At 40.1% G+C, this 27,085-nt stretch overlaps 1 protein-coding gene across 2 annotated transcripts in view; it reads left to right on the forward strand.

Moving 5' to 3' along the window:
- Positions 1-10,643: 10,643 nt before the first annotated feature.
- Positions 10,644-27,085, forward strand: part of UBXN7 (UBX domain protein 7) — a 61,556-nt gene continuing 45,114 nt past the window's right edge. The window contains exons 1-2 of one of the 2 annotated variants that reach the window (XM_081832075.1): positions 10,696-10,798; positions 21,465-21,531. Coding sequence is in view for 1 of the 2 variants with exons in the window: in XM_081832063.1 (XP_081688189.1) it covers positions 10,726-10,798 (73 nt within the window). In the remaining variant the exon portion in view is untranslated. Of the gene's footprint in view, positions 10,799-21,464; positions 21,532-27,085 lie in introns of both variants that reach the window. The other variant, XM_081832063.1, reaches the window with a different exon arrangement.

Raw genomic sequence — 27,085 nt, forward strand, 5'->3', positions numbered from 1 at the left:
GATCATGACCTGAGCCGAAGGCAGACGCTTAACAACTGAGCCACCCAGGCGCCCCAAGAAATTGTTTTTAAAAAAATTATTAACCAGGGACGCCTAGGTGGCTCATTCGGTTAAGTGTCTGCCTTCGGCTCAGGTCATGATCCCAGGGTCCTGGGATCGAGTCCTGCATTGGGCTCTTTGCTCGGCGGGGAGCCTGCTTCTCCCTCTGCCTGCCGCTCCCCCTGCTTGTGCTCTCTCTCTGACAAATAAATAAAATCTTTTAAAAAAATGATTAACCAGATTTGATATATAAATAGAACTTACAGAAATGAAAAAATACAGTAATTAAATTTTTTTGATTAAATTTTTTCAGCTATTTCAGGTGCTTGGTTGGCTCAGTTGTAACTTTTTTCTTGATTTTCCTGTATTTCTTGTAGTCTGAAAATTAGGTCTAGAAACTTGATTAGATTCAGGGTAATAATTTTGCCAAGAATATGTCATAGGTGATGCTGTGTATTTCCTAACACATTACAATAGGAATACAAAATATGAAGTTGTCTCATTCTTAGTTCCTATTAAGTATGATCACTTGGTTAAGGTGATGATTCCCGGACCATCCTCAAATTGGAATTTAAAAATCCCTGGACAATTTATCAGATTCTTATAACGTCAAACATACATTCACCATATGACCCAGCAATTCTACACTTAGGTATTTTCCCAAGAGAAGTGAAAATTTATGTTCACACAACTTACACATGAGTTTTTAGCAGCTTTATTCATAATTGCCCCTAACTGGAAACAACCCAAAAGACCTTCAACTGATGAATGGATAAACAGACTGTGGATACATCCTTACTATGAAATTTTACTCAGCAATAAAAAGGAATGAAATACTGACACAGCGGCAACATGCTTGACTCTTAAATGCATTATGCTAAGTGCAAGGAGCCGGACTCAAAAGGGTATATCCTGTATAATTTCATTTATAGAACATTCTGGAAATAGTAAAAATCACAGGAACAGAAAACTCCCAACCCTACACCAAAATACCAATTTTTAAGTTTCATACTAGAAGTAGAAGTTTCCAGTGACCAACATACTCTGACACCACTTTCCTGGTATCAAGAAGCCTGGAGACAGGTTAATTATCATTCAGATGGTTCTGGGTAAAGGTAGAATCAGAACAAGGGGGAAGTAGAGGAATATTTCATCATGCTCAGAGTGAAGCTTTATGAATGGGACAGATTCTGATTGCCTAATTAACATCCATTCCCCTCCTTCTTCCTTCCTAAAAGCACCAGACTTTAAGGAGGCATCCACCTTCCTCCACAACGCCATATGCTTTACTAAACCAGTTATGTTTCTCTCACATCCCTTGGCAGGGATGGCTTTAGGAACAAAATTGTGACTCAATTCAGACTGATAAATTTTGAAGGAAAGTCTCCCAAGGGACTTCTAGAAAATGTTTCTCAATTAAAAAAAAAAAAAAGACCTGTTAAAAGAGATAAGTAAGTAGTTCCTTCTCTGGATGTTATTGCCTCTGAATGATCCTTGGAACTGCTGTTGCTATCTTGCTTCCAGCATAGGACAAAGATCAGCCAGATGAGGGAAAGTCAAGACAGAAGCAGAGCTGGGGCCCTGTGGTACTGGACAGAGACCCTGCCGTAACTTTTCTTATTATTTAAGCCAGCTGAGTTGGGGATTCCTGATAGAATACATAGTACCCTACATGACTTAATGCCTGTCTCACGATAATACACCTTTTTGATAGCAGTAATACTGGGTCCGCCTGAAAGAGACTGAAAAAAATAACCAAAATATTTTTATTCTTTGGATTTTCTTTTTATAGTTACTGTGCACACCACTTCTCAGCATTTTCGTCAGCTCCTTTTTGTTTAGGTTTAAATTCCAGCCTCACCGCTTACATTACAGACATTTATAATTTTAATGTCGTCAAATTGATCACTTTTTCCCTTTATGATTTGTGATTTTATATCTTCTTGAAGAAATCTTTCCCTTCCTTAATCGGTACTTTTGTGATCCACTTGAAGGCTTTCCTGCAATCACTTTCTGTTCCACGAGAATGGCGCCCCCTGGAGCACCAATTGCGCATGGCATCACCTCCTTAAGTTGTGCGAAGCAGTTCTATTAGACTTCAAGTCTTTCCCATAGGCCCCTATATTCTCTTCTGCAGGTTGTAGAGTTTCACTCTTCTTAAATCTTTTTATTTTTGTATCTTTTTTTTTTTAAGATTTTATTTATTTATTTGAGAGAGAGAGAATGAGAGAGAGCGAGCACACGAGAGGGGGGAGGGTCAGAGGGAGAAGCAGACTCCCCGCTGACAGCAGGGAGCCCGATGCGGGACTCGATCCCGGGACTCCAGGATCATGACCCGAGCCGAAGGCAGTCGCTTAACCAACTGAGCCACCCAGGCGCCCCTATTTTTGTATCTTATATGGAGTTGTGATCCAATTTTATTTGGTCCCGGGATCATGGATCTGTTAGTCTATCCTTTCCTTCACTGATCTGTGGTCACTTCTGTCACAGATGTTTGTGTCTATGTCCAGACTCTCTGTATTCTATTTGTCTATCTCCCACCAATCCCTCACACACTCAGTTACTATACCTTTATAATAATTCTTGGGATCTAGTAGGGTAAATCTCCCTCTTGTTCTTCTACTTCAAAAGTGTGTTGACTATTGTTGATCTTTTGTTCTTGACTTTTAAAATCACCTTATTAAAATACTTGAGAAACTCTGTGGTATTTTAATTGGAATTACATTGAATTTATTGATTGACATATACAAAATTGACATCTTTATAATACTGAGTCTTCCCGTACATGAATATAGATTTCTTCATTTAATGTTTATCAATAAAATTTTATAATTTTCTTCATAAAACTTAGTATATTTTTGGGCGCCTGGGTGGCTCAGTCGTTAAACATCTGCCTTTGGCTCAGGTCATGATCCCAGGGTCCTGGGATTGAGCCCCGCATCGGTCTCCCTGCTCAGCGGGAAGCTTGCTTCTCCCTCTCCCACTTCCCCTGCTTGTGTTCCCTCTCTCACTGTCTATCTGTCAGATAAATAAATAAAATCTTTAAAAACAAAAACAAAACCAAAAAAACTTAGTATATTTTTGTTAAATCTATGCTTAGGTACATGCTTCATGTAAACATTCTTAGTTGCTATTATGGATGGGTTTTTTTAAAGAAATTATAGCTTCAAACTATTTGCTGCTCATGTTTAGGAATACGGTTTTAAAATATGTATACTGGGGAGGAAAGCTCCTGGCAGGCTCAGTCAGTGGAGCATGTGATTCTTGATTTCAGGGTCGTGATTTCAAGCCCCACGTTGGTCATGGAGCCTACTTAAAAATAAAATAAAATAAGATAAGATAAAATAAAATATGTATATTGGTTATATATCCAGAAATATACCTGAACTCTTTTATTGGTCCTAAAACTTGTCTGTTGGTTCGCTTAGATTTTCTATGTAATCATATAATCTATAATAATACTTTTTAATTTCTTTTAAAATTGTTTTACATATTCTTTCTCTCTCTCTTTTTTTAGAAGATTTTATTTATTTATTCATGAGAGACAGAGAGCGAGAGAGGCAGAGAGAAAAGCAGGCTCCCCAAGGAGCAGGGAGCCTGATGTAGGACTTGATCCCAGGACCCTGGGATCATGACCTGAGCCAAAGGCAGACGCTCAACTATCTGAGCCACCCAGGCACCCTCTTTTTCTCTTTTTAAAGATCTTTTTATTTATTTGGGGGGGGTGAGAGAGAGCACAAGCAGGGGGGAGGAGCAGATGGAGAGGGAGAAGCAGACTTCCTGCTGAGCAGGGAGCCCAAAGTGGGATGATGACCTGAGCCGAGAACAGACACTTAACCGACTGGGCCACCCAGGCATCCCATATTCTTTCTTGTCTTACTGCTAAGGCTAGAATTTCCAGTATATTGGTTGACTAGAAATAGTGATAGAGTGCATACTTTAAATGTTTTATTATTAAGTATAATTTTATTTACTCTGTGCTTCTGGTAAATATACTTTATTAGGTTGAAGAAGTTTCTTCTCTACCTATATTATTAAGTATTTTTTGTTGTTGTTTTGTGAAGGTATGTTATCATTGATTTTTCTGTATCTGATCAAATGGATCAAATGGCTTCTTTTAGTTTTCTACCACCATGAATTACATTGAAAGATCTTTTTACTGTAAAGTTATGCTTGCATTCCTAAGATAAATCCAATTAAAAAATAAATATATACGTGCATACATGTATGTGTGTGTGTGTAACTGGCTTTCTAAATTTTTGTTTAATATTTTTGTTTTGGTAACCTTAAGTGAGGCTTTCATTTGCTGCTTTGTTTGGTTTTGATATTACAGTTATCTTAGCCTCATAGAAGGAACTATTTGTCCCCTTTGAAATAATTTGCATATTATTTATGCATAATAATTGCATATTGGGATTATCTGTCTCTTAATTTTTTTGATAGAAATCACCTGTAAAATCATCTGGGTCTGGCTGTTTATTTGTATGGTAGATTCAACTTCATTCATTGTCATAAGTCTACTCATAGTTGAGTCAGTTTTGATAAATTATATTTTTCCAGGAAGCTGCCATTTATTCATTTCCTAATTCATTGGCATAAAATTGTTCATAATATTCCTTTATTTTTAAAATTACTGCTGTATCTGCTATGTTCCTTTTTTTCATTCCTAATATTGTTTGTCTTTTTCTTTTTTTCATAATATAATTCGCCAAAGGATTTAAATTTTACTTGTAACTTCAGAGAACCAGATTTTGGTGTGTGGATCCTCTGTTTTTTCTTTTCTTTACTGATTCCTGCATTTTTCCCTTCAAATTTCCCTAGGTTTACTCTGTTGTTTCCTTATTAGCTTCTTTTTTTTTTTAAGATTTTATTTATTTATTTATTTGAGAGAGAGCGAGAATGTGAGTGGGGGGAGGAGAAAAGGGAGGACAAGCAGACTCCTCCCTGAGTGCAGAGCCGGAGGTGGGGCTCAATCCCACAACCCTGAGAATGTGACCTGAGCCAGAATCAAGAGTTGGACCCTTAACCAACTAGAGCTACACAGGTGCCCCATCCTTTATTAACTACTTCACTGGATGTTGAACTACTCATTTTCTAATCTTCTCTAATATAAACATTTATGTTTACATATTTTTCCTTTAGGTACTGTGAAAACTGTATCCCACAAATTTTGATCTATATTGCCATGATCATTCAGTTTTAAATATTTTCCATTTTCCATTAATGCCTATCAACTTCCCTTTGCCCCTCCACATCTACTCACTTCCTCCCTTCTTTACCCTGCTCTCTGGCCCACAGACTGCCTATATAGACATCAGTGGGCTGCTGCTATGCCCTCTGTCTTCTGGTTGGGTTCTGCCAGTGGGGATTCCTGGCAGGAGATGAAAGAGGAGGAGAGCAAGGTCAGAATTTTTATTTCTTTGGTCTCTTCTCTGAGATTGCCTCAGGCTGATTATATCCCTTGAGAGGTCATGCTTGATAAAAGGTGGCCTGCTCTACAAATACGATTCTCTGTCCTTTGGGATTCTGGTAAGACCTCTCTCATCCCTTTGGACCTACAAATTGTGACTATTCTGCTGTTGCAGGTCCCAGATCCTCCACTGTCCCTTGATTCCCACATATACCACCTACACCTTTAAAATGTGTTCCTTTATAAATCATTTGAATGACATCTGTTATCTCTTGGTACTCTGGACAATACATCATTTTGTCTTTGGTCCAAGAGCTATTTAGAAGTTTGTTTTTAACTTTCCAGGTATATGAGTTTCTTTTTAAGTTATTCTTTTTTTTTTTTTTTTAAAGATTCTATTTATTTATTTGACAGAGAGAGAGACAGCGAGAACAGGAACACAAGCAGGGGGAGTGGGAGAGGGAGAAGCAGGCTTCCTGCTGAGCGGGGAGCCCGATGTGGGACTCGATCCCAGGACCCTGGGATCATGACCTGAGCTGAAGGCAGACGCTTAACGACTGAGCCACCCAGGCGCCCTTAAGTTATTCTTTTAAAGTAAGTCCTAATTTACCGATATGTATTACGAGAACATGTTCTATATTATAATGATTCTTTGACATTTGTTGAAACTTGCTTGCGGTCAATTTTTATTTTGTTCCACATATGCTTGAATAGAATAAGTATTTTCTGTATCTTTACTACTTTTGCCTGAGAGAAGGGTGTTATATAATTGCATATGTCAAATTTCTTCTTTAAACATTAATTTTTCTTTATATACTCGAGTTACTGGGTGCATACAGGTTTAGAATTGTTTTATCTTTCTGGTTATTTGTTCTTTTTTGTCATTATCTAGTGACCCTTTTTATCTCTAATGATACATTTTGCTTTAAAATCTATCTTGTCTGAAATAAAAAATAAAAAAAGGAAAAAAATCTATCTTGTCTGAAATTAATACTCCAGCTTTCGTTTCCTTAATACTACCTCTGTATATCTTTTTTACTTTTCCCTCCAACCTTTATCCTTATGTTTTAGCTATGTCTTGGGTCAACAGTTGGGTTTTTAAAAGCTATCTAATATAGTTATCCATTTTTTAGACAAAAGAAATATTGTCATTTACAATCAAAGTATACTACATTTGTCTAGGATTTAAGGGATTTGGATTCTAGGCTCTACCCTACCATTTTGTAACCTTGAACAACTCTCTCAAACTCTGAGTCTCAGGAGAGTCATGATAAAATGTTAGTGTTGAATCAGGTTATCTTTTTTTAAAAAGATTTTATTTATTTATTTGAGAGAGAGAGAATGAGAGAGAGAGCTTAAGAGGGGGGAGGGTCAGAGGGAGAAGCAGACTCCCCGCTGAGTAGGGAGCCCGATGTGGGACTTGATCCTGGGATCCCAGGATCATGACCTGAGCGGAAGCTGTCACTTAACCAACTGAGCCACACAGGCGCCCCAATCAGATTATCTTGACTATCCCTTCTAGCTCATTTACTCTGTGATTCCATTAAATTACAGTAACATGCTACAGATTGTTTTGAGACAGAGTCTTAAAACCAGACCTAAAATTAAAAACAAAATCCTAGTGTAATTTGGTGAAATAATTCAAATAGTAACTGATATTTAGCTTTGGGATATTTGCTCTTTGTTATTAAAAATTTTAATTTTTCGGGGTGCCTGGGTGGCTCAGCCGGTTGATTGTCCGCCTTGGGTCATAGTCCTGGGGTCCTGGGATCGAGCTCCACATGGGGTTCCCTGCTCAACAGGGAGCCTGCTTCTCCCTCTCATCCCTGCTCATGCTCTATCTCTATCTCTTTCTCTCAAATAAATAAAATTTTTAATAAAAAATTTTTAATTTTTCATTATTCAATAGTAATATTTTTGCAGTTTTTTTGAGAATAGTCCTTGTTTTTTTTTTTTAACATATTTTCCATGATTTGAAGAAGGTATTTAAATATATTTCCTTGGGGGCCTGGGTGGCTCAGCCGTTAAGCGTCTGCCTTCTGCTCAGGTCGTGATCCCGAAATCCCGGGATTGAGCCCCGCTTCGGGCTCCCTGTTTCTCCCTCTCCCACTCCCCCTACATGTGTTCCCTCTCTTGCTGTGTCTCTGTCAAATAAATAAAATCTCTAAAAATAAATAAATAAATATATTTTCTTATGATTCTAAAGATCTTTCATATTTGTTAATAATTCAAAAAGGCTTTTCAAAGTTGTATTATTAATTTCCGCCTCCTTTTCTTTTAGATTATTTTTTAGTCTCCACAGAATCTTTCCTAGAGTTGTGGATAGCATGACCCTGACCACTTTTTCACAAGATTAATTGAAAAATCACACTGCTATATCTGAATTTTAATACCTTGGAAATAAATCTACAGGTCTCAGTCCTAGTTGCAGTAATAACTACATCTAGTTTTTGTAGTCAGTGGTGTTCTACCATTTTATTTGGAGCTTGATTTTGCATGGTTGGCTATGGTGACACAGCCTTTAGGAAGGGAGAGGATGGGGCACCTGGGTGGCTCAGTCGGTGAAGCGTCTGCCTTCAGCTCAGGTCATAATCCCAGGGTCCTTCTCCCTCTCCCTGCCTCTGCCCCCTCCCCATCCCCGCCCCCCTCATTCTCTCTCTCACTCTCTTTCTTTCTCAAATTAATAAAACCTTTTAAAAAAAAGAAAAAAATTAAAGAAAAAAAAATGAAGGTTTATTTATTTATTTTAGGGTGGTGGAGAAAGAAAGTGCAGGGAGGAGGGGCAGAGGGAGAGGGAGAGAGTCTTAAGCAGACTCCATGCTGAGCAGGGAGCCGGACACACGGGGCTCAATCCCAGGATCCTGGGATCATGACCTGAGCTGAAATCAAGAGTCAGATGTTTAACCGACTTAGCCACCCGGGTGCCCCATGGAGTGTGCAACTCTTGATCCCAGAGTTGTGAGTTCAAGTCCCACATTGGTTGTAGAAATTACTTAAAAAAAAAAAGATTTTTTATTTTTTTATTTTTTTTAAAGATTTTATTTATTTATTTGAGAGAGAGAATGAGACAGAGAGAGAGAGCATGAGATGGGGGAGGATCAGAGGGAGAAGCAGACTCCCCGCTGAGCAGGGAGCCCGATGCGGGACTCGATCCCGGGATTCCAGGATCATGACCCGAGCCGAAGGCAGTCGCTCAACCAACTGAGCCACCCAGGCGCCCCCCAAAAAAAAGATTTTTTAAAAAATAGTAAGGAAAGGACCCTGTCAGGACCCCTCTCACTCCTGAGAGCTTTTCCTGTATCCTCACTTAATAAAACTCTATCACTCACTCTCAAAAAAAAAAAATAAGGAAGAGGTCACACTGTTTCTTGCCCTTGTTTTCCTCTCCTTTTTTGCATTTCTGTGTCAATGTGAGCCAAACAGCTTCCCAAATCCATGACTGGTCCTTAGGATTCCTCAACACACCCAGAGAATTGCAGCAATCTGGAGGTGGTGCTAGGACCAATTCTTTGTCATTTAATTGACAATACTCTTGATCAGGAGTCTGTTTTCTGATATCTTATCAATCATATCTTCAATCGTAAGATATCAGTCATATCTTCCTGAAGCTATAACCCTATAGTTATTTTGGTTCTTTTTTTTTTTAAGATTTTATTTATTTATTTTGACAGAGAGAGAGAGACAGCGAGAGAGGGAACACAAGCAGGGGGAGTGGGAGAGGGAGAAGCAGGCTTCCCGCTGAGCAGGGAGCCAGATGCGGATGCGGGGCTCGATTCCAGGACCCTGGGATCATGACCTAAGCCGAAGGCAGACGCTTAATGACTGAGCCACCCAGGCACCCCTGACTTAGTTATTTCTTAATTCACCCCAATAGCACATTTACACACTCTTAGGATGGGTCAGTTCTCCACATGACTCCTCTCATCTTTCACTGGGCCATTTTCCTATGTAGATGCAAAATATGTGGGTGGGAGGTTAGACTCTAAATTGAGTCTCCTTAATTTGGTCTCATAAATAAAGGGAGAGATCATCAGATTTGAGTGCAGCCCTATAATTGTTTTAAAAATATAAGTAATATACTAATATTATCTTTGTTTAAAAATAAAAGATAGGGACACTTGGGTGGCTCTGTGGGTTGAGCCTCTGACTCTTGATTTCTGCTCAGGTCATGATCTCAGGGTCATGAGATCCAGCCCAACACTTTCAGCTCTCAGTGAGTCTGCTTGCCCCTCTCCCTCTGCCCTTCCCCAACTCACCCACACGCTCACTCTTTCTAAAGTAAATTTTAAAAATCTTTTTTTTTAAGCTTTTATTTATTTATTTGACAGAGAGAGACACAGCGAGAGAGGGAACACAAACAGAGGGAGTGGGAGAGGGAGAAGCAGGCTTCCCGCGGAGCAGGGAGGCGGATGTGGGGCGCCACCCTGGCTGGGATCATGACCTGAGCCGAAGGCAGACGCTTAAGGATTGAGCCACCCAGGCACTCCAAATTTTAAAAATCTTAAAAAAAAAAAAGGATAAAAAACTCTCAGAGTCTTCTTTTGCCATCCCCTTTATTGCTCCCCTCTCTAGGCGTCACCAGTATCCTTTTGAGTACAACTTTCCAGTGCTCATTCTATACATATATACATATACTATATATACAAATACACGTTTTATTTTTACCTAAATGACACCTCCTCGTTTTATACGGGAGGAAACTGAGACCTTGAGGGGAGACATGGGTTGACAAATTTATTGAAGGAAAGCTAGGCAATTAGTTTAGAGGTTGGGGAGCAGGTGCGAGAGACGCTTCAGTGCGATGATGTAGGATTTGTATTTTGATAGGAGCTGTAGGAAACCTAGCAGAGGGCTATGGAGCTGCAAAAAAAGAAGGAAAAACTGTCATCGGCAGTTGGGTCTGTCAATAAAACTTGTGAAGTTGAAACGCAAAGAGCCTACTATCTGCCGAGCTCGCTGAAGCTTATCTCGGAAACCAGGAACAGATATCGCATCTATGAGACTGGCCTTGGAGCTTGAAGAGGAAGGCACCAGAGGTTGTAAAGGATGCTGCCGGGAGGCAGCTACCGGGCAGCCAACCAACCGGGAGAGCAGATAGCGCTCCCGGACCGGCCTGGAAGTGCGCCTGCGCCGATCTCCGCGGGGGGGGGGAGGGGGACGGGAGGGGCGGAGCTTGGGGGCGGTCAATGAGCCTGCGCAAACGGCGCGGCGAAGTGGGGGAGGGCGGTCCGTGTGTGTCTGTGTTGTTGTTCGGCGGCAGCGGCGGCGGCGGTAAGATGGCTGCCCACGGGGGCTCCGCGGCGTCCTCGGCGCTGAAGGGGTTAATTCAGCAGTTCACCGCCATCACCGGTAAGAGACGCGGTTACCGGAAGGTGGAGAGTGGGGTCTGGAGCGGACGGCCGTTCCGCCCCGGGCTTCCCCTTACCTTCATGCATTTCTCCCTCGGGCTTTCCCCACAGCTCCCGTCCTCCCTTCTGAGGAAGAGGCGACGACGGCGTCGGGTCTCCGGGTTCAGGCGGGAGACAGCCCCCCCGCGCACCCCATACCTCGTTCTCGGTCTTCTCGCAGTGTGGAGGGAGACACCCCCACTCACCCCCAATGCCCCCATTGTCATCCAAGACCCGGGGAATGGGCCGATCTCATCCGCCCCCGCCGGCCCGGGGACCTGGGGGCGGGAGAGGTGGGGGGCCGCACCCGGGCCACCGCCCTCCTCCTCCTTCATTACCTTCTCTTCTCTGTGCAGCCGTGGGGTGCAGTGCATCTCACCTCCTTTTTCCATTCTTCCTCGGCCAGGTCATTCTCCCCCAGTCCCTGGCCTGCCCTTCCCCTTTCTGGGCCCCTCAGAGCCATCGCCGTGGCCCTGGCGTGCTCGGGCCCTCCCGCCTTAACGACGAGGCTGGTGGGTTCGGCAGTGCCTTTACCGATCCTGGGGGATAGGCCGCTAGAAAGGGGGGTGCTGAGAAGTACCTTCAAGACAGAGGTTTTAAGAGAAGAATGAGGGGGAACCCCCCCAACCTTAATAGGGAAGGCCTGGAGGAATCCTGGGTGGCGTTTCCCACCTCCCCATAATAAAATAATAAAGACTGGGACGATGGCGCCGGAGCCTCCTGCTGATAAAATAGGGATGGCGGCAGAAACTTCTTTGAGAGAAAGTCAGTTTTTGGGTGTCAGCATCCCCCAAATCCTCGGTGATTTTCCTTTGGACCCCTGCGAAGGGCACACGCAGATCCTCTTGCCGCCTGGAGGAAAGGCCCTAAGCCATTCTATGAATTCTCTATGCCTTGTTTCTCTCTGATGGTGCTGAACTTTTTTTGCATGAGTTATTAGAGGGCGGAGCAAATGATGAAGTTCTCTGTGGAGTGATTTGAGAGAAGAGTACTCCATGTGCCTGAGTGTAATTTTGCCGTTCTAGTTTGTCATTTTGGAAGGAGGTTAGAATGTTAGTTCCCTTTCTGAGCAGATCTGTACTTTATCTGGTTATTTGTTAGGTGCAGAGAATGTTTCTACTGTTAATGTACCTAGAGTTTGACATATAAGATCTGGTTAAGTAAAATTTTATATTGTTCTAACCAGACAGGTTGTATGCACGTTGCTGTTTTATAATTTAAAACTAGTTTTTTCTTTTGCTCTGCAATGACAACTAGACGTTTGATGCATTATCTAGCTGGTGGGCATGAAACATCACGTCAAAATTGGTAAAGTAAAATTTGAAGTAAAATTGGGATGAGGAATGGAATGATCAACTTCTCTTAATATTTTAAAACTTTTGTGATTGGACTATTAAAGATCTAATGCATTTCCCAGTGTCTAAGCAGATTGCTGTTATTGGGAAAATTAGAAAATTAATGTGTATATAAGTTAATATTGCAGCATTATTTTTCTATAGAAAAATCTTTGTAGTGAATCAGATATAGAAGTGGTTATTATTAATTTTTAGATTTTTCTAGAGTTGGTTTAAGATGCCACCTATTTAATTTCAGTTTTTTATGTTAATTACCACCCCTTCAGGAACTCAGAACCTCACATTATTTCTTCTAATTCAGCGTTTTTGTTAAATATGGACAAAACCCAAAGTGTGGTGAGATAAAATGGCTCACTTACTTGGTTTAATTCTATGCTAGCTTACATGGCTTGTTTCCTGGCCACAGGCCTTTCTATTCCTGAATCAGGTCGGAGACCCTTAGTAGACAATGGTATCTGGAAGTCTGCAAAAGGGAAAATACCTTAGATTGTTCTTAATGTATTATGAATTTCTATTAATAATTTTGGGGATTCTGGGGCCCTTGGCAGGCTCAGTCAGAAGAGCATGCGACTCTTGATTTCAGGGTCGTGAGTTCGAGCCCCACATTGGGTGTAGAGATTACTTGAATAAATTAAAAAAACTTTAAAAAATAATAACTTTGGGGATTTTTTTTTTTTTTTACAAGACAGTGATTAACTGTTAGAAACACATGACTAACCCCTTTGGTCTTTTTCACATATATTAAAAAGGAAAGTTTGGGGTTCTTTCCACGTATATTTTAAAATTGTAGTTTTTATGATAAAAAGGTATTTGATACTTACTCATTGCTGGATGAATTAAATTGACCTTAAGAGCTTATGCTGTGATTTCAAAAAGATTTTACTTTTTTTTTTTTTAAAGATTTTATTTATTTATTTGACAGAGACACAGCGAGAGAGGGAAGACAAGCAGGGGGAGTGGGAGAGGGAGAAGCAGGCTCCACGCAGAGCAGGGAGCCCGATGTGGGACTCGATCCCAGGCCCCTGGGATCATGACCTGAGCCGAAGGCAGTAGCTTAACCGACTGAGGCACCCAGGCGCCCTCAAAAAGATTTTACTTTCTGGAAGCTCAACATTCTGGTGAAAGCAATGCATTTTCAAAAATGTGAGCCTTACCTTTTCTGTGGCTTTAAAAATAGAACAGAAAACAGAATTTTAAGTCTTATTTCTCACTAAGTAGAACAAATCTCTCTATATGATTTATGAGTATGAAGTAATGACTCGATTTTTTTCTTATTTTTATTTGAATATAGTTCAACATGATATTATATTAGCTTCAGGTGTATTGACTGATTTTTATTTATTTTTATTTATTTAAAGATTTTAATTTATTTGAGAGAGAGCACACACACACAAATGCGAGCAGGGAAGAGGGTCAGAGGGAGAGGGAAAATCAGAGTCCCCAAGGCGGGGCTCCATCCCAGGACCCTGAGATCATGACCGGAGCCAAAAGGCAGACACTTAACAGACTGAGCCACCCAGGCACCCCTGTTTTTATTTATTTATTTTTAAGTAGGCTCCATGCCTAATGTGGGGCTTGAACTTGCGACTCTGAGATTAAGAGTCATGTGTTCTCCTGACTGAGCCAGCCAGGCACCCTGACCCTTGATTTAAAAAAAAAAAATACTTAAAAAATCACACACACACACAAATCATAACATGAAATGATTTTGAAAAAAGTAAAAACTAATCTCTCACAACAGCAATTTTTTTTTTTAAGATATTATTTATTTATTTGACAGAGAGCACAAGCAGGGGGAGCGGCAGGTAGAGGGAGAGGGTGAAGCAGACTCCCCGCCAAGCAGGGAGCCTGATGTGGGGCTCGATCCCGGGACCCTGGGATCATGACCTGAGTGGAAGGCAGATGCTTAACGACTGAGCCACCCAGGTGCCCCTAGAATAGCTTTTCAATTAATATTACATCATAAATATTTTTTCTGTGATCAAACTCTGATAAGCCAAGGAAGTGACAGTCTTTGAAATACTCACGTTGAGAAACTGTATACCTTTACCGTTGATGTTAGAGTCATTTGAAGTTGCATAGAAAACCAGTCCTGTTACTTTATAGTCCACTACATTTTACAGTATTATCAGTTTGATCTCCCTTGATATTCATCGTACTTGGGTTTGAATGACTGTTAACTGCTTTCAAAAGTCGTATCAGTCCTTAAAACATGAGGAAGGAATGTGCTGCTGGATCTGAATGTAATTCCAAAAGGACAATTAAAAAATTTATTTAAGTAATCTCTACACCCAGTGTGGGGCTTGAACTCACGACCCCAGGATCAAGAGTTGCATGCTTTTCCAACTGAGCCAGCCAGGTACCCCCCAAAAGAACAATTTTTAATGTTTTGAACCATGGCAGTATTCCATTAACACCAGCTTGGGCTGACATCCAGCCACACATAGACAAAATGCACAGATGTAATCAGAATAATTTCATGAGATGAGGGGATATATAGATGCTCTATAGAATTGGTAAAAATAAACAGGCAATAGAAGGTAAGGACAAAATGTGAGGGAACAGAAAGTGGAGGCTGAGAAGAAAACAGGAGTTAGTATAGAATTCCATAAAACTTCATGCATAGTAGGCACTCATGTACTTAATGAAATTATAGCAGAGACCTTAGTTTAACTTTGTCTAAAACTGTTAAATGAATGCATATTTGTTACAGAAATTAGAAACTGTGGTATGTGGAGTTTTTGGCTTTGTGGCCAATTTCGATTCATATTCTTTTCTACAATACATTTCTCTTGGGTTAGTATTAAACTGTGTTTAAGTTCTCTGTCAGGAAAGATGGTTGTAAGCGTTCTAGATATCAAGAGGAAACTCTTGGAATTGTAAGAACTATTTCAGGAGGTGATGATGTTTGAGCAGAATTTAGAGAGGTAATAAATTTTGAGTTGTGAATGGACTCTTACTAATAAATTCAGTATTGATGGACTACTATGTGCCTGGCATGGTTCAGATCCTGGAAATACTACTATGAGCAAGACAAGGTGTCTGTGCTCAAAAAGCATAAAGGTTAATGGGAATACAGACACATACATAGGTATTATAATACAATGGGAGAATGGTAGGTAGCTCTTATGGGAGCACAAAAGATGGAGGTAAAGAAGGGTTTCCCAGAATAAATAATTTCTTAGCTAAAACTTAATTTAAAAAAAAAAGAAAGAAAAAAAAAAACTTGCAGGAGATATGTTTCCTACAGGAGGAACATGTACAAAGACCTGGAGGAGAGAGGGACAGATAAACACACATACAGACACAAGAAAGAAGAGACAGTAGATTTAGGGAGTTGATGATAATTCCAAATGAATAGGGCATAGTTAGTGGGAGATGCAGTAAATTGAACTGAAGAGATAGTGGGGGGGTGCCAGATTAGGAAGGGCTTTGTAACCCATGTTAAATCTTGGCTGTATTCTAGTGTAGTGGGGAGTCAATGAAAAATTTAATTGGGGGAATGACATAACCAGATTTAGATTTTTTAGAAAGAGTTACTTGGCTATAGTGGAGAAGAGGTAGGCATCGAGATAAGTAGAAAACTGTTGCTTTAATCCAAGAAAGACACTGGTGTCCTTATTGAAATAAGTTTGTGGCAGAGAAGTGGAAGATAAGGGAAGAAAGATATGGGAAGAAGTCAGAGGAGTCAGAATGAAGCTTAGGATTCTGTTTTGGACATCTAGGTATATAATGGTGCTATTTGTGAAGGATATGGGATAGTGGAAGAGGTTTGGGGAGAAGATGATTAGTTCAGTTTCAGATAAGTTGCTGCCTCTGAGACTTCCAAGTGGACTGTTCAATAAACAAATGACTATTTGGGTCTAGAAAGAGGAGTGTCATCTGAGGAGTTGTAGCGATGGCGGTTGAAGTGTAAATGTGAATAGCATTTTGCAGGGGAGAGTGTACTCTGAGAATACAGTAGGCTCCAAGACACAAAGCTGAAGGAACACTAACATCTGACACAGTGCAAAGAAGAAAGTACAGAGAAACCAAAGATTTAGGAGGAAAACCAGGAGAATGTAATGGTACTTCCAACATCAGGAGTATGGTAGTAACTCAGATATTATGTAGGCACTTGAGGAAACCAGAAATCATTGAATATTCATAGATTTTTTTAAGAGGGTGGGAGGGGCAGTGGGAGAGGGTGAGAGAGAATCTTAAGCAGGCTCCATGGCATGCGCAGAGCCGGATGTTGGGCTGGATCTCACAACCCTGAGATCATGACCTGAGCTGAAATCAAGAGTCGGCCCAACGCTCAACTGACTGAGTGACCCAGTGCCCCCTGGGCTGGAAGATATCTTAAAAACCATCTTGACTCATTTCTGAGTTAATCAAATGAGCAGTAAAGTGACTTAGGTTTATATGACTAGGTCAGTGCTCTTCAAACTTTTTTGGAGGAAAGGACCCCCCCTTTTTTTTTATTTTCAATCTTCATGGACCAGTACTTTTATAAAATACAATAAAAATTAATTGCTTGAAAAATGAGATAAAAATAACAGAAAATATAAGCCCAAATTCTTTTTAAAATTAAGGTATAATTTGCATGCAGTAAAATCTGCCCTTTTTAAATGTGTAGTTATGAATTTTAATAACTGTGTACAATTCTGTAACTACAGTGAAGTTGCAAAACAGTTCTATCATCCTCAGAAAATTCCTCCTGCCCCTTTGTAGTCAATCCCTCCCCCCACCTATAGCCTAATCTTTTTGTCTATTGTTTTTCTTTTCCAGAATGTCATATAAATGGAATCACAGTATGTAGCCTTTTGAGTCTGGCTTCTTTCAATTAGCATACTGCATTTGAGATTCATTCATATCGTTGTTCCTTTTTATTGGTGAATAGTATACCATTGAGTGGATATACTACAATTTGTTTATCCATTCATTAAGTGAATGGATAATTGTGCTGTTTCCAGTTTGGGAGATTATAAATAAAGCTGCTAAATACATTAGCATACAAGTGTGTGAATGTAAGTTTTCATTTCCCTTGGATAAATACCTAAAGTGGGATAATTGGATTATATGATAGGTATATAACTTTAAGAAATTGCTAAACTGTTTTCCAAGGTCATGATTACCATTCCCATCAGCAGTGTATGAGAGTTCAGTTGCCCATTTGGTATTTTTTTATTATTATTATTCTATTTTTATTTTTATTTTATTTTTTGTTCATTTGGTATTTTTAATATTTTGTAGTCATTTTAATAGGTGTATAATGGTATAGTATTGTGGTTTTAATTTGCATTTCCCTAGTGACTAATGATATTGGGCATTTTTCATATGATAATTTGCCGTCCATAAATCTTTTAAGCCTGAACTTTTAATTATTAGATTCCACAGACATAAAATTACTCTATCAAATTGTTAGAAAAGTTTCTAAATGCTTACACTAGAATTTCTCTTTTATTTATTTACTTATTTATTTTTAGAATTTCTCTTTTAATCTTGTCATGGACTAGAGATAGCTGGTCTCAGGACCACACTTTGGGTAGCATGGTCTTAGGTAATGGCAGAATAGGGACTAGAATTCTGGTGTCTTTACTCCTAGCCTATGCATTTTTCACCATATTACTACTACCCTCACTATAGTTTCCTTTGTTGATCCAACAAAAATTAGCTTTGTTTATCTGTCCGCTAACTCAGTCATTTCGTTTCTCTTATACTTAATAAATTTAGTTTTCTGGGTATAAATTTTTGGTGTTTTTGTTTGTTTGTTTGTTTTTGTTTTTTAATGTTTTCAATTCCGGAATGCTTAAAAACTTGAGGCTGGGAGACTGATGAGGTTAGCTTTCACCTTACTTCTTGCAACTGTCACTCACTCCTGTTTCCTAGGTGGACAGTCTAGCTTACTTTGTTATCATTTCTGGGGGATAGGTAGAACTAAAAAGCAATCTCTTTGTGTCTTTATCATTTCTGTTCTCTATCCTTCTGGGATAATAAGGGCTCTGTAGAGGGATTCTTTCCTTTCCTTTCCTTTCCTTCTCTCTCTCTCTCTCTGACTGCTCTACTTTGGTTCCTTGAAAGTAGCGGAGAGACTAATTTTTTCCGTTCTCTATCCTGGGATAGTAAGGGCTTTACAGAGGGATTCTTCTCTTTTTCTTTTCTTCTCTCTCTCTGTCTCTGTCTCTCTCTCTCTCTGACTGCTCTACTTTGGTTCCTTGAAAGTAGTGGAGGAGAGACTAATTTTTTTGGCACTTGAAAGTGATATAGAGGATAGGCATAAGGAACTACTATAGTTTGGAAAATCTCTTGATTCTTTCTTCAGCTGTGGTGGAGATAACTGCATTACAGGTTTTGGGTTATTTCCTATATCAAGTCATTAATGGAGAGAGTGTGAACTAAGAGGCAGCAGCAAAGAAATGGCCACTGGTGAATTGTATACCACAGGCTGGGTTGAATAATACACTTTGGTGCCATTAGCAGGCTTAAAACAGATGCAAGGAAGAGAAGGAGTAAATGAAAAGGGTTCATGTAGTGAGAAATAGTAAAGTGGAGCTCCTGCCATAGATTATAGATTGAATTTTTGTGTGCCCCTCCCAAATTTCATATGTTGAGATCCTAAACCCTCTATGTGGTGATATGAGGAGGTGGGGGCCTTTGGGAGGTGATTAGGTAATGAGGATGGAGCTCTCATGAGTGGGACTAGTATCCTTAAAAAAGAGACCCCAGGGAACTCTTGCCCCTTCTGTGAGGACACAGTAAGAAGACAGCTGTTTTTGTTCTTTTTTTTTTTTTAATATACTTAAAATTTTTTTTTTTATTTTCTTAAGTAATCTTTACACCTAGTGTAGGGCTCAAACTGACAACCCCAAAATCAAGAGTCGCATGCTCTACTGACTGAGCCAGCAAGGTGCCCCCAAGACAGCTGTCTTTGAACCAGGAAGCAGGCCTGTACCACATACTAAATCTTCTGGACCCTTGATCTTGGACTTCCCAGCTTCCAGAGCTGTGAGAAATAAATGTTTGTTGTTTAAGCCACACAGTCAAAGGTATTTTTGTTAGAGCAGCCTGAACACACTAAGATGCAGGGTTAGATTAAGCCATCCTGTTGCTGCCTGTAATATTGAGACCTCAAAAATAAGCCTATTTGGGGTGCTTGGGTGGCTCAGTTGGTTAAGCAACTGCCTTCGGCTCAGGTCATGGTCCCGGAGTCCTGGGATCGAGTCCCGCGTCAGGCTCCTGGCTCGGCGGGGAGCCTGCTTCTCCCTGTGACCCTCTCCTCTCATGCTGTTTCTCTCTCTCTCTCTCAAATAAGTCAATAAAATCTTTGGGAAAAAAAATAAGCCTATATAAACAAGTGTACAGATAGTTTAAATCTGCAAACTTGTGTTATTAGTCCCGCCCCTTTAAAAAAGATAGGTGTTTTATTCTGAATATAATAAGGTAGAAGTTCAAATTTTTTACAGCTGACCCATCAAAAATAGTTATTACCTCTGAATGTATAGGTAGAACTTGCAACTTGATTAAACTTGTTGATCACTATTCCTTTCCCCTATATCATTTAGCTCTCCATACTTTTTCTCTGCCTCCTCAGTTAACCTTCACTTCTTCATATTCCTATTTAGTTCAGTGGGAGTGTTATTGGCATTTTGGCTGGGACAGTTTTTTGTTGTGTAGGAGTGTTCTATCCGCTTCAGAAGATGTAGCACTTGTATTTATTTCCTGTGGCTGCTGTAACAAATTACCACAAACTGCAAGGCTTTACACACATTTATTCTCTCACAGTTCTGGAGGTCATAAGTCTGAAATGAAGGTGTGAGCAGTCTTTGTGGGAGGGGAGGCATTTTTCAACGTCCTATAGCATTCCTGTCTTCTCTCCACTAAATGCCAGTAGTGCTCTCCTAGCCCCCAGTCATGAAACACCAAAAATGGTCTCTCACATTACTAAATGCTCTACTACTTCCCGACATTAAGAACCACTGGGACCTTTAATTATCTCTCTGTTGTCTTCTGTTTCTAAAATGATGCACTGGGGCGCCTGGGTGGCTCAGTCGTTAAGCGTCTGCCTTTGGCTCAGGTCATGATCCCAGGGTCCTGGGATTGAGCCCCGCATCGGGCTCCCACTCTGCAGGAGACCTGCCTCTCCCTCTCCCACTCCCCCTGCTTGTGTTCCCTCTCTCGCTGTGTCTCTCTCTGTCAAATAAATAAATACAATCTTAAAATAAATAAAATGATGCACTAAGTGATACAAGCGATACTTTAAGAATGATTATACAAGCAAGATGACTCAGATAATTTGGCTTTATTTAAGAAAGTGAGTGGTGTACTTTGTTTCTTGGGCCCCTCTCAAATACTACCTTCTTCAGTCTTGCCAGGATTTAGCATGTGCTTCCTTTTAAAAAAATATTCATAGGTAGAGGTTCCTCTTTCTTCTTGAATGTTTCTTACAGGTCACTGACAAACGCCAGTGATGCAAGTTATCCTGCACATTGTCAACAGAGATATGATAGGGCTGTCTCTGGGATATGTTGCCTACAGCTTAGATTCTAGCATTAAATAGTTAAGTAAGGATTATAAATAGGATGGCAGTTCTGGGCCTCGAGTGTTGACACTGTCTGCCCCCAAAATATCACAGTTATTATTTCCTTTATTATAGCTTTATTTTTGTGTCTTAAAGTCATTCCCTGTAGAATCCCTTTTAATAAATTATATTTTAATCTATAGTTCAATAAACCTGTGGACCTAGGAAACTTTGGAATACTTACCTATACTTTTATTAAATTTTCTACTGCCACTACAACACTCCTGATGCTTCTCAGTCATACTGCAATGCTGCTTACTTCCAGGTTTCTTTAAAGCAGATATCTTTTGGTATTGTTTTATTCTTTAGAGTGTTCATTTTTTTTTTTCTAGAGTGATTATTTCTTGTTATATTCCTGCTTTAAAAAAACAAAAACAAAATGAGTGTTTAACATGAGTGAAGCACATGTTCATAGCATCAGATGAGTGAGCGAAAGAAAACTGAGATGTCTTACTCTGCTTGCCTATTTGCCAATAAGGAGCTGTGCCAAGTTCTTTAATACGAATTTTCTTAATCTACACAAGCACTTCATGAAGTTGGTAATATCCCCATTTTATAACTAAGAAACTGAGAGCTATAGAGAAATTAGTAACTAGATCAAAGTCACAACTTGACTAGGAGTCAGACTCAGGTTTATTTGAGTGGTATTCATGCTCTTAATATCTATACTGAGAACTGAAGGGAACATGAAGAATGTTTTTTCTTCCTTACAGTGTTTAGGACTGGCCAGAGGAAAAATTTGATACCTTCATTCCAACTGTTTGGTGTCTCTATGCTCAGGTACCCAGTATCTTTTTCATGCTCTAAGGTACCTCCCACCCTAATGCAGCACTTCTTGTAGGCCTTCCTTAGCTCTCCTCCAAAAGGCACCTGGGTGCTAAAGCTACTTATATCTTTTTTCCTAACCCAACTCCCTTAATCTCTTATTTTCGCTCTCAATTTACAGGGTTTTAGGGAGTAGCTCAACATCTAATGAAGAAGTTAATAAATGATGGGGCACCTGGGTGGCTCAGTTGGTTTGGCGTCCGACTCTGATTTCAGGTCAGGTCGTGATTCAGGGTTGTGAGATCAAGCCCTGCCTCCGGCTCTGCACTCAGTGCGGAGTCTCCCCTTCTCCCTTTGCCCCCCACCTCTAAAAAAATAAATAAAATAAAAAGCATGTTTGTTAACCTAAATTAATCTCTTCAGTGGTTGCATTTTAGGCAGCATAATAAAGTGAAAAAAAATGTAGGCAGTTAGACCTTTTAGGATAGGCAGACCATATTGTTGACAGGCGAGCTTGCCTGAGGATTGACTTTACAAGTTCCTGATTTTCATACCCTCTTTTATTTTACTTCAGAGCCCGTAAATTCTCTGAAGGGTTTCCAGTCAGTTGTATTGGAGTTCTGATAGTTGGAGGGTGGTAGAGAGGTTGACAACAACTATTTGTATGCAGTGGTCATTTTTAAGTTGAATTTCCTTGTGAACACATTTCAGAGGAGTGAAAGCAGCCAGCATTAGTTGCTATTATGGCAGAGGGAATTTCACTCCCCTACCAACATATTCTTTGTGCTTTTTATGGTGCTTTAGTGCAGTGTGAGCACCTAGAAAGACAAGAGCCAAAAATGATATGAACTCAGTGATTTAATTCTCTGAAAAGGAAAAGATTAGTGGATGCCTTGTGAAGGTGGTATTTTAGGGTTCATTATGAGGCAAATATAACAGTTCATGCATCTCTCTGCTAGAGCAAGCAGCCAGAGCGGTCTGCCTATAGGAACCTTTTAACTTTCAGAATTGCTGTGTAGATAAGTAAATTAAAATGGAGTACAATAGTCTAAAAATGAATTTTTAGACTAGCATTTAAGAAGTATAATGGAAAAGTATTAGGAAGGCACTAAAACAAAGCCTCAGGTTTTATGACAAATAATATGGAAACACATAAGTCTCAAAATTGTTCATCAAATTTGTGCTGGTTTTGCCCCAAGATTACCTAAGATTGGCTATTGGGATATTTGAACTCCTTCCCCTCAAAAAGTTGCATTTTGAAATTTTTTTTTTTAAGATTTATTTATTTATTTTAGAGAGAGAGTATGTGTGGGAGAGGGGGAGAGGGAGAGAGAATCTCAAGCAGGCTTGAGTGTGGAGCCCAATGCAACCCGGGTCTCAGTCTCGCGACCCTGAGATCATGATCTGAGCTGAAATCAAGAGTCAGATGCCCAACTGACTGAGCCACTCAGGCACCCTGAAATTTCGTTTTTTAAAAATGTGTTTACTGGGGCGCCTGGGTGGCTCAGTTGTTAAGCATCTGCCTTCGGCTCGGGTCGTGATCCCAGGGTTCTGGGATCGAGCCCCACATCGGGCTCCCTGCTCTGCGGGAAGCCTGCTTCTCCCTCTCCCACTCCCCCTGCTTGTGTTCCCTCTCTCGCTGTGTCTCTCTCTGTCAAATAAATAAAAAATCTTTAAAAAAATAAAAAATAAAAGTGCGTTTACTAATGGTGAGAATGTAAATTTGTACATACTAGAACTTGAGAACTTTTAGTTCAGCTTGATTGAGACCTTAGGGAGAGAGAACTGGTATGAGAAGAGTGAGACCTGGGCAAGTTCAGTGAGTTTTTAAAGTTTGCAAGAAGGAAAAGCTAGCACAGACAAGGATAGAGATTGAGACTTCATGGAAAAGTATACATCTGTTTATCTATCTACTTCAGGGTGAGGAGGGGAGGAGGAAGGTCTAAAACTTAACAGGGAAGTGGGTATTTAGTGAATGAGGGGACTGATTTGATATAACTATATTATGCAAAGGCATGGCATTCTAAAGTAACACCAAGGGATCTGCCTAGATTATATAGACCTATGTGGCTGGAGGGAATGGTATAGGGATGAAATGAGAGCAGAGGGGTATCATTTGGAAGCAGTAAATAAGGGCCAAATCTTATTGGCAGCTTAAGAAAGATGAAAACTTCCAGTCAGCAATGCAGATTGATACAGAGAAGACAATCAAATTTACATTATTTAGCAGCGTAGAAGGTCTATCAAAGGGAACATGACCAAGAGCAGAGAGATGCAGTAGTTCATGTAAGAGGTAAAGGCTTGAACGAAGACTACAGCGATAAATGCAGAGCGAAAAGGATGGGTCGGAGTGGTTTCATCTATATGGAAACTGTAGGAATTGTTGTTTGACTGATGGGATATTTGCAGTTGAAGGAGAGAGAAGGGTTGAAAGTTTCTTAAATTTGAGTAATATGTGAAGCCTTTTTAAAGGAAAAAGCCTCCCTGGGCCTATGTAACTAAAATGACCATATATATACCCAGATATACAGCCAACCCCAAATGAAAGGTAATTCTGTGTCCAATTCCCAAAAAAGATTTCTCACCAACATAAATATGCAAATTTCTAGGGACTTAAGTCAAATGATCAGACGCTTTTCTGTAATTTTTTAAATTGATTTAACATTAAATCCTAATATTATGTATTCATGGTTTTTCCACTTGTGTTTCATGAAATAATTTTTTTCAAATCTTTTTCTTTACGTAAACTCTGCCCACAACATGGGGCTCGAACTCACGACCCTGAGATGAAGAGTCACATGCTCTACCTGCTGAGTAGGCCAAGCACCCCTCAGGAAATAATTTTGTTCAGTTTTTTTCTCTGGCATCTTAGATATGTCTTTGTCAGCTATCAGACAAAGCAGTATCTACTTCGTCATCTGACAGGTTTTTGTTTTTTGAGTATGTGATTTTCACTTTACATTGTTTGAGATAGAGCGCTTTTAAAATTTGTATGTGATGACAGGGCGCCTGGGTGGCTCAGTCAGTTGAGCGACTGCCTTCGGCTCAGGTCATGATCCCAGGGTCCTGGGATCGAGCCCCGCATCGGGCTCCTTGCTTAGCAGGGAGCCTGCTTCTCCCTCTCCCTCTGCCTGCCTGCCGCTCCCCCTGCTTGTGCTCTCTCTCTCACTCTCTCTCTCTCTCTCTGTCAAATAAATAAATAAAAAGTCTTAAAAAAAAAAGTCTCTTATGGTTTAAAAAAAAAATTTGTATGTGATGCTCTCACTGGAAATTTGATCTTAAGAACATGGATAGATCTTAAGTACCCATTTGTTGTTTGTGATTTCCACAGTGTAACCATATTACTTTATAAATGAAAGTTAAAGAATAAAGATATGCACACGGTATAAAATTCAAAGGATATGGAAGTATTGTTTTGGCTGAAGCCCGACCTTTCTTTCCTGGTATATCAACTGGTGAACTGAAGTACTGTGAGATAGCTCTAAATCAGTTTATTAGACATTGATCATGTGCAAGCAAACACAATGCTAGGTGCTGGGGATACCAAGACAAAAGCCTGTGTTTAAGAAGCTTCTGCTCTTTCCTTGGAGCCAGAAAGTAAACCAACATTTACTACTTAGTAGTGTATTGATGTATATAATAGAAGTGTATCATAGAGATGGGAGTGGGGAGGTACTGTAGAGAATGCTTAGCACACAAATTCACAAAGTAACACTTAGGGTGGTTCTTGAGCATGCATGAACTGGATGAAGGGGAGATGAGGAGGATATAAGGACATTCCAAGCATGTAATTCAGTATGACTATACTGAATTGTGTAGGATGGGGAAGAGGAGAGGGAAAACCAGAAGGATGAGCTGAGGCCTGGTCACAAAGGACTTTCCAGATCATAAGGATTTTGGAATTTATACTGTATACTGTGGTGTCAGAGAGCCATTAAAAAGACTTTTTTTTTAAGCCATTAAAGAGTTTTAAGTGGATGTGTGTGTGTGAGAGAGAGAATGAGAATCAGACCTGTATTTTGGAGCATAGCTGCAGCAACAAGATAGAAGATAGAATGATGATCAATTAGGAGTCTGTTGTAGTAATCTAGGTAAGAAGTATTGTGGGCTTCATTTAAAGCCTTAGAACTAATAGTAGAGGGACGCCTGGGTGGCTCAGTCAGTTAAGCGTCTGCCTTTGGCTGAGGTCATGATCCCAGGGTCCTGGGATCGAGCCCTGCATCAGGCTCCTTTCTCAGCAGGCAGACTTCTGCTACCCCAGGCTTGTGCGTGTGCTCTCTCTCTCTCTCTCTGACAAATAAATAAACTCTTAAAAAAAAAAAAACTAATAGAAAAGAGAAAACAAATGAAAGAAATTAAGAGGAGAATCAGCACTTCCATTTCTGGCATTAGGGGTAAACTAGAGAGAGATCATGAATAACGCTCTTGCTGAGAAAAATCCTAAGTGAAATGTGTATTAAAATTTTTTTTTGAAAACCCATCAATGGGCTGGTGAGAAAGTAAGGAATACTTTGAGGCTAAGAATGAAATGAAATGGGAATGCAGATGTTAGCTAGATGTAAAGGAAACCTTCACCCTGGTGGAATCTGCCCAAATTGAATGGTTTTAAACTTCTCCTTTGATAGCCTCATAGGACCCAGGAAACGGGAAACAATGCCTGTAGTCTTCCTAAGGAGAAGAGTCTGATAGGAGACCCTTCCCCTTCATGAAGCTGAGACTTTGTTTCAACCTTGGCAGTTGGAGAGTGGCAGGAGATAGTCACTGAGAATTTATAACAAGGGTCTTTATAGGGTCACATTTTCCATGAGGGCTTAAATACCCTAAGTCAAGAATGTATATAAAATGGTCTTTGTTGGGGCTCCTGCGTGGCTTAGTCCGTTAAGCATCTGCCTTTCAGCTCAGGTCATGATCTCCGGGTCCTGGAGTCAAGCCCTGCATCAGGCTTCCTGCTTAGCAGAGAGTCAGCTTCTCTCTTTCTCTCTCTGCCTCTGCCCCTCCCCACTGCTCGTTCTCTCTCTTTCAGATAAATAAATAAATAACATCTTAAAAAAAAATAAAATGGTCTTTGTTTGGTAGTGCCCACAGGTGCTTTACAAAATTTACCAATTCAAACCCTCTTAGGAGGAAATATATCTTCAACCCTCACTTCAAAAATCGACAGAATTAAAAATCCAAGGCACATGAGATCACAGGAAAAAAAATCACAAAATGCGCAAAAACCATGTCACATGAACAAGAGCCAGCAGAAACAAGAGAGGATGACTCCTACAGACTACAGAAAGTTTGTTTTGTCTTAGTAATTTGAATAAATTTGATGAATATGTTTGAAGGAATGAGAAGTTTGAAATATGTGTATAAAGGAAGGGTCTCTGAAACATGGCTAGGCATATTAGGGAAAAAACAAAAATGGAACTTGTAGTTCTAAAAAATTAATTGAAATTGGGCACCTGGGTGGCTCAGTCGGTTAAGCGGCTGCCTTCAGCTCAGGTCATGATCCCAGAGTCCTAGGATCGAGTCCCACATCGGGCTCCTTGCTCAGCAGAGAGCCTGCTTCTCCCTCTGCCAGCCT

This window comes from Leptonychotes weddellii, chromosome 1 (genome assembly GCF_054177405.1).
Source record: "Leptonychotes weddellii isolate Sample4059 chromosome 1, ASM5417740v2, whole genome shotgun sequence".
NCBI classification, from domain to species: Eukaryota; Metazoa; Chordata; class Mammalia; order Carnivora; family Phocidae; genus Leptonychotes; species Leptonychotes weddellii.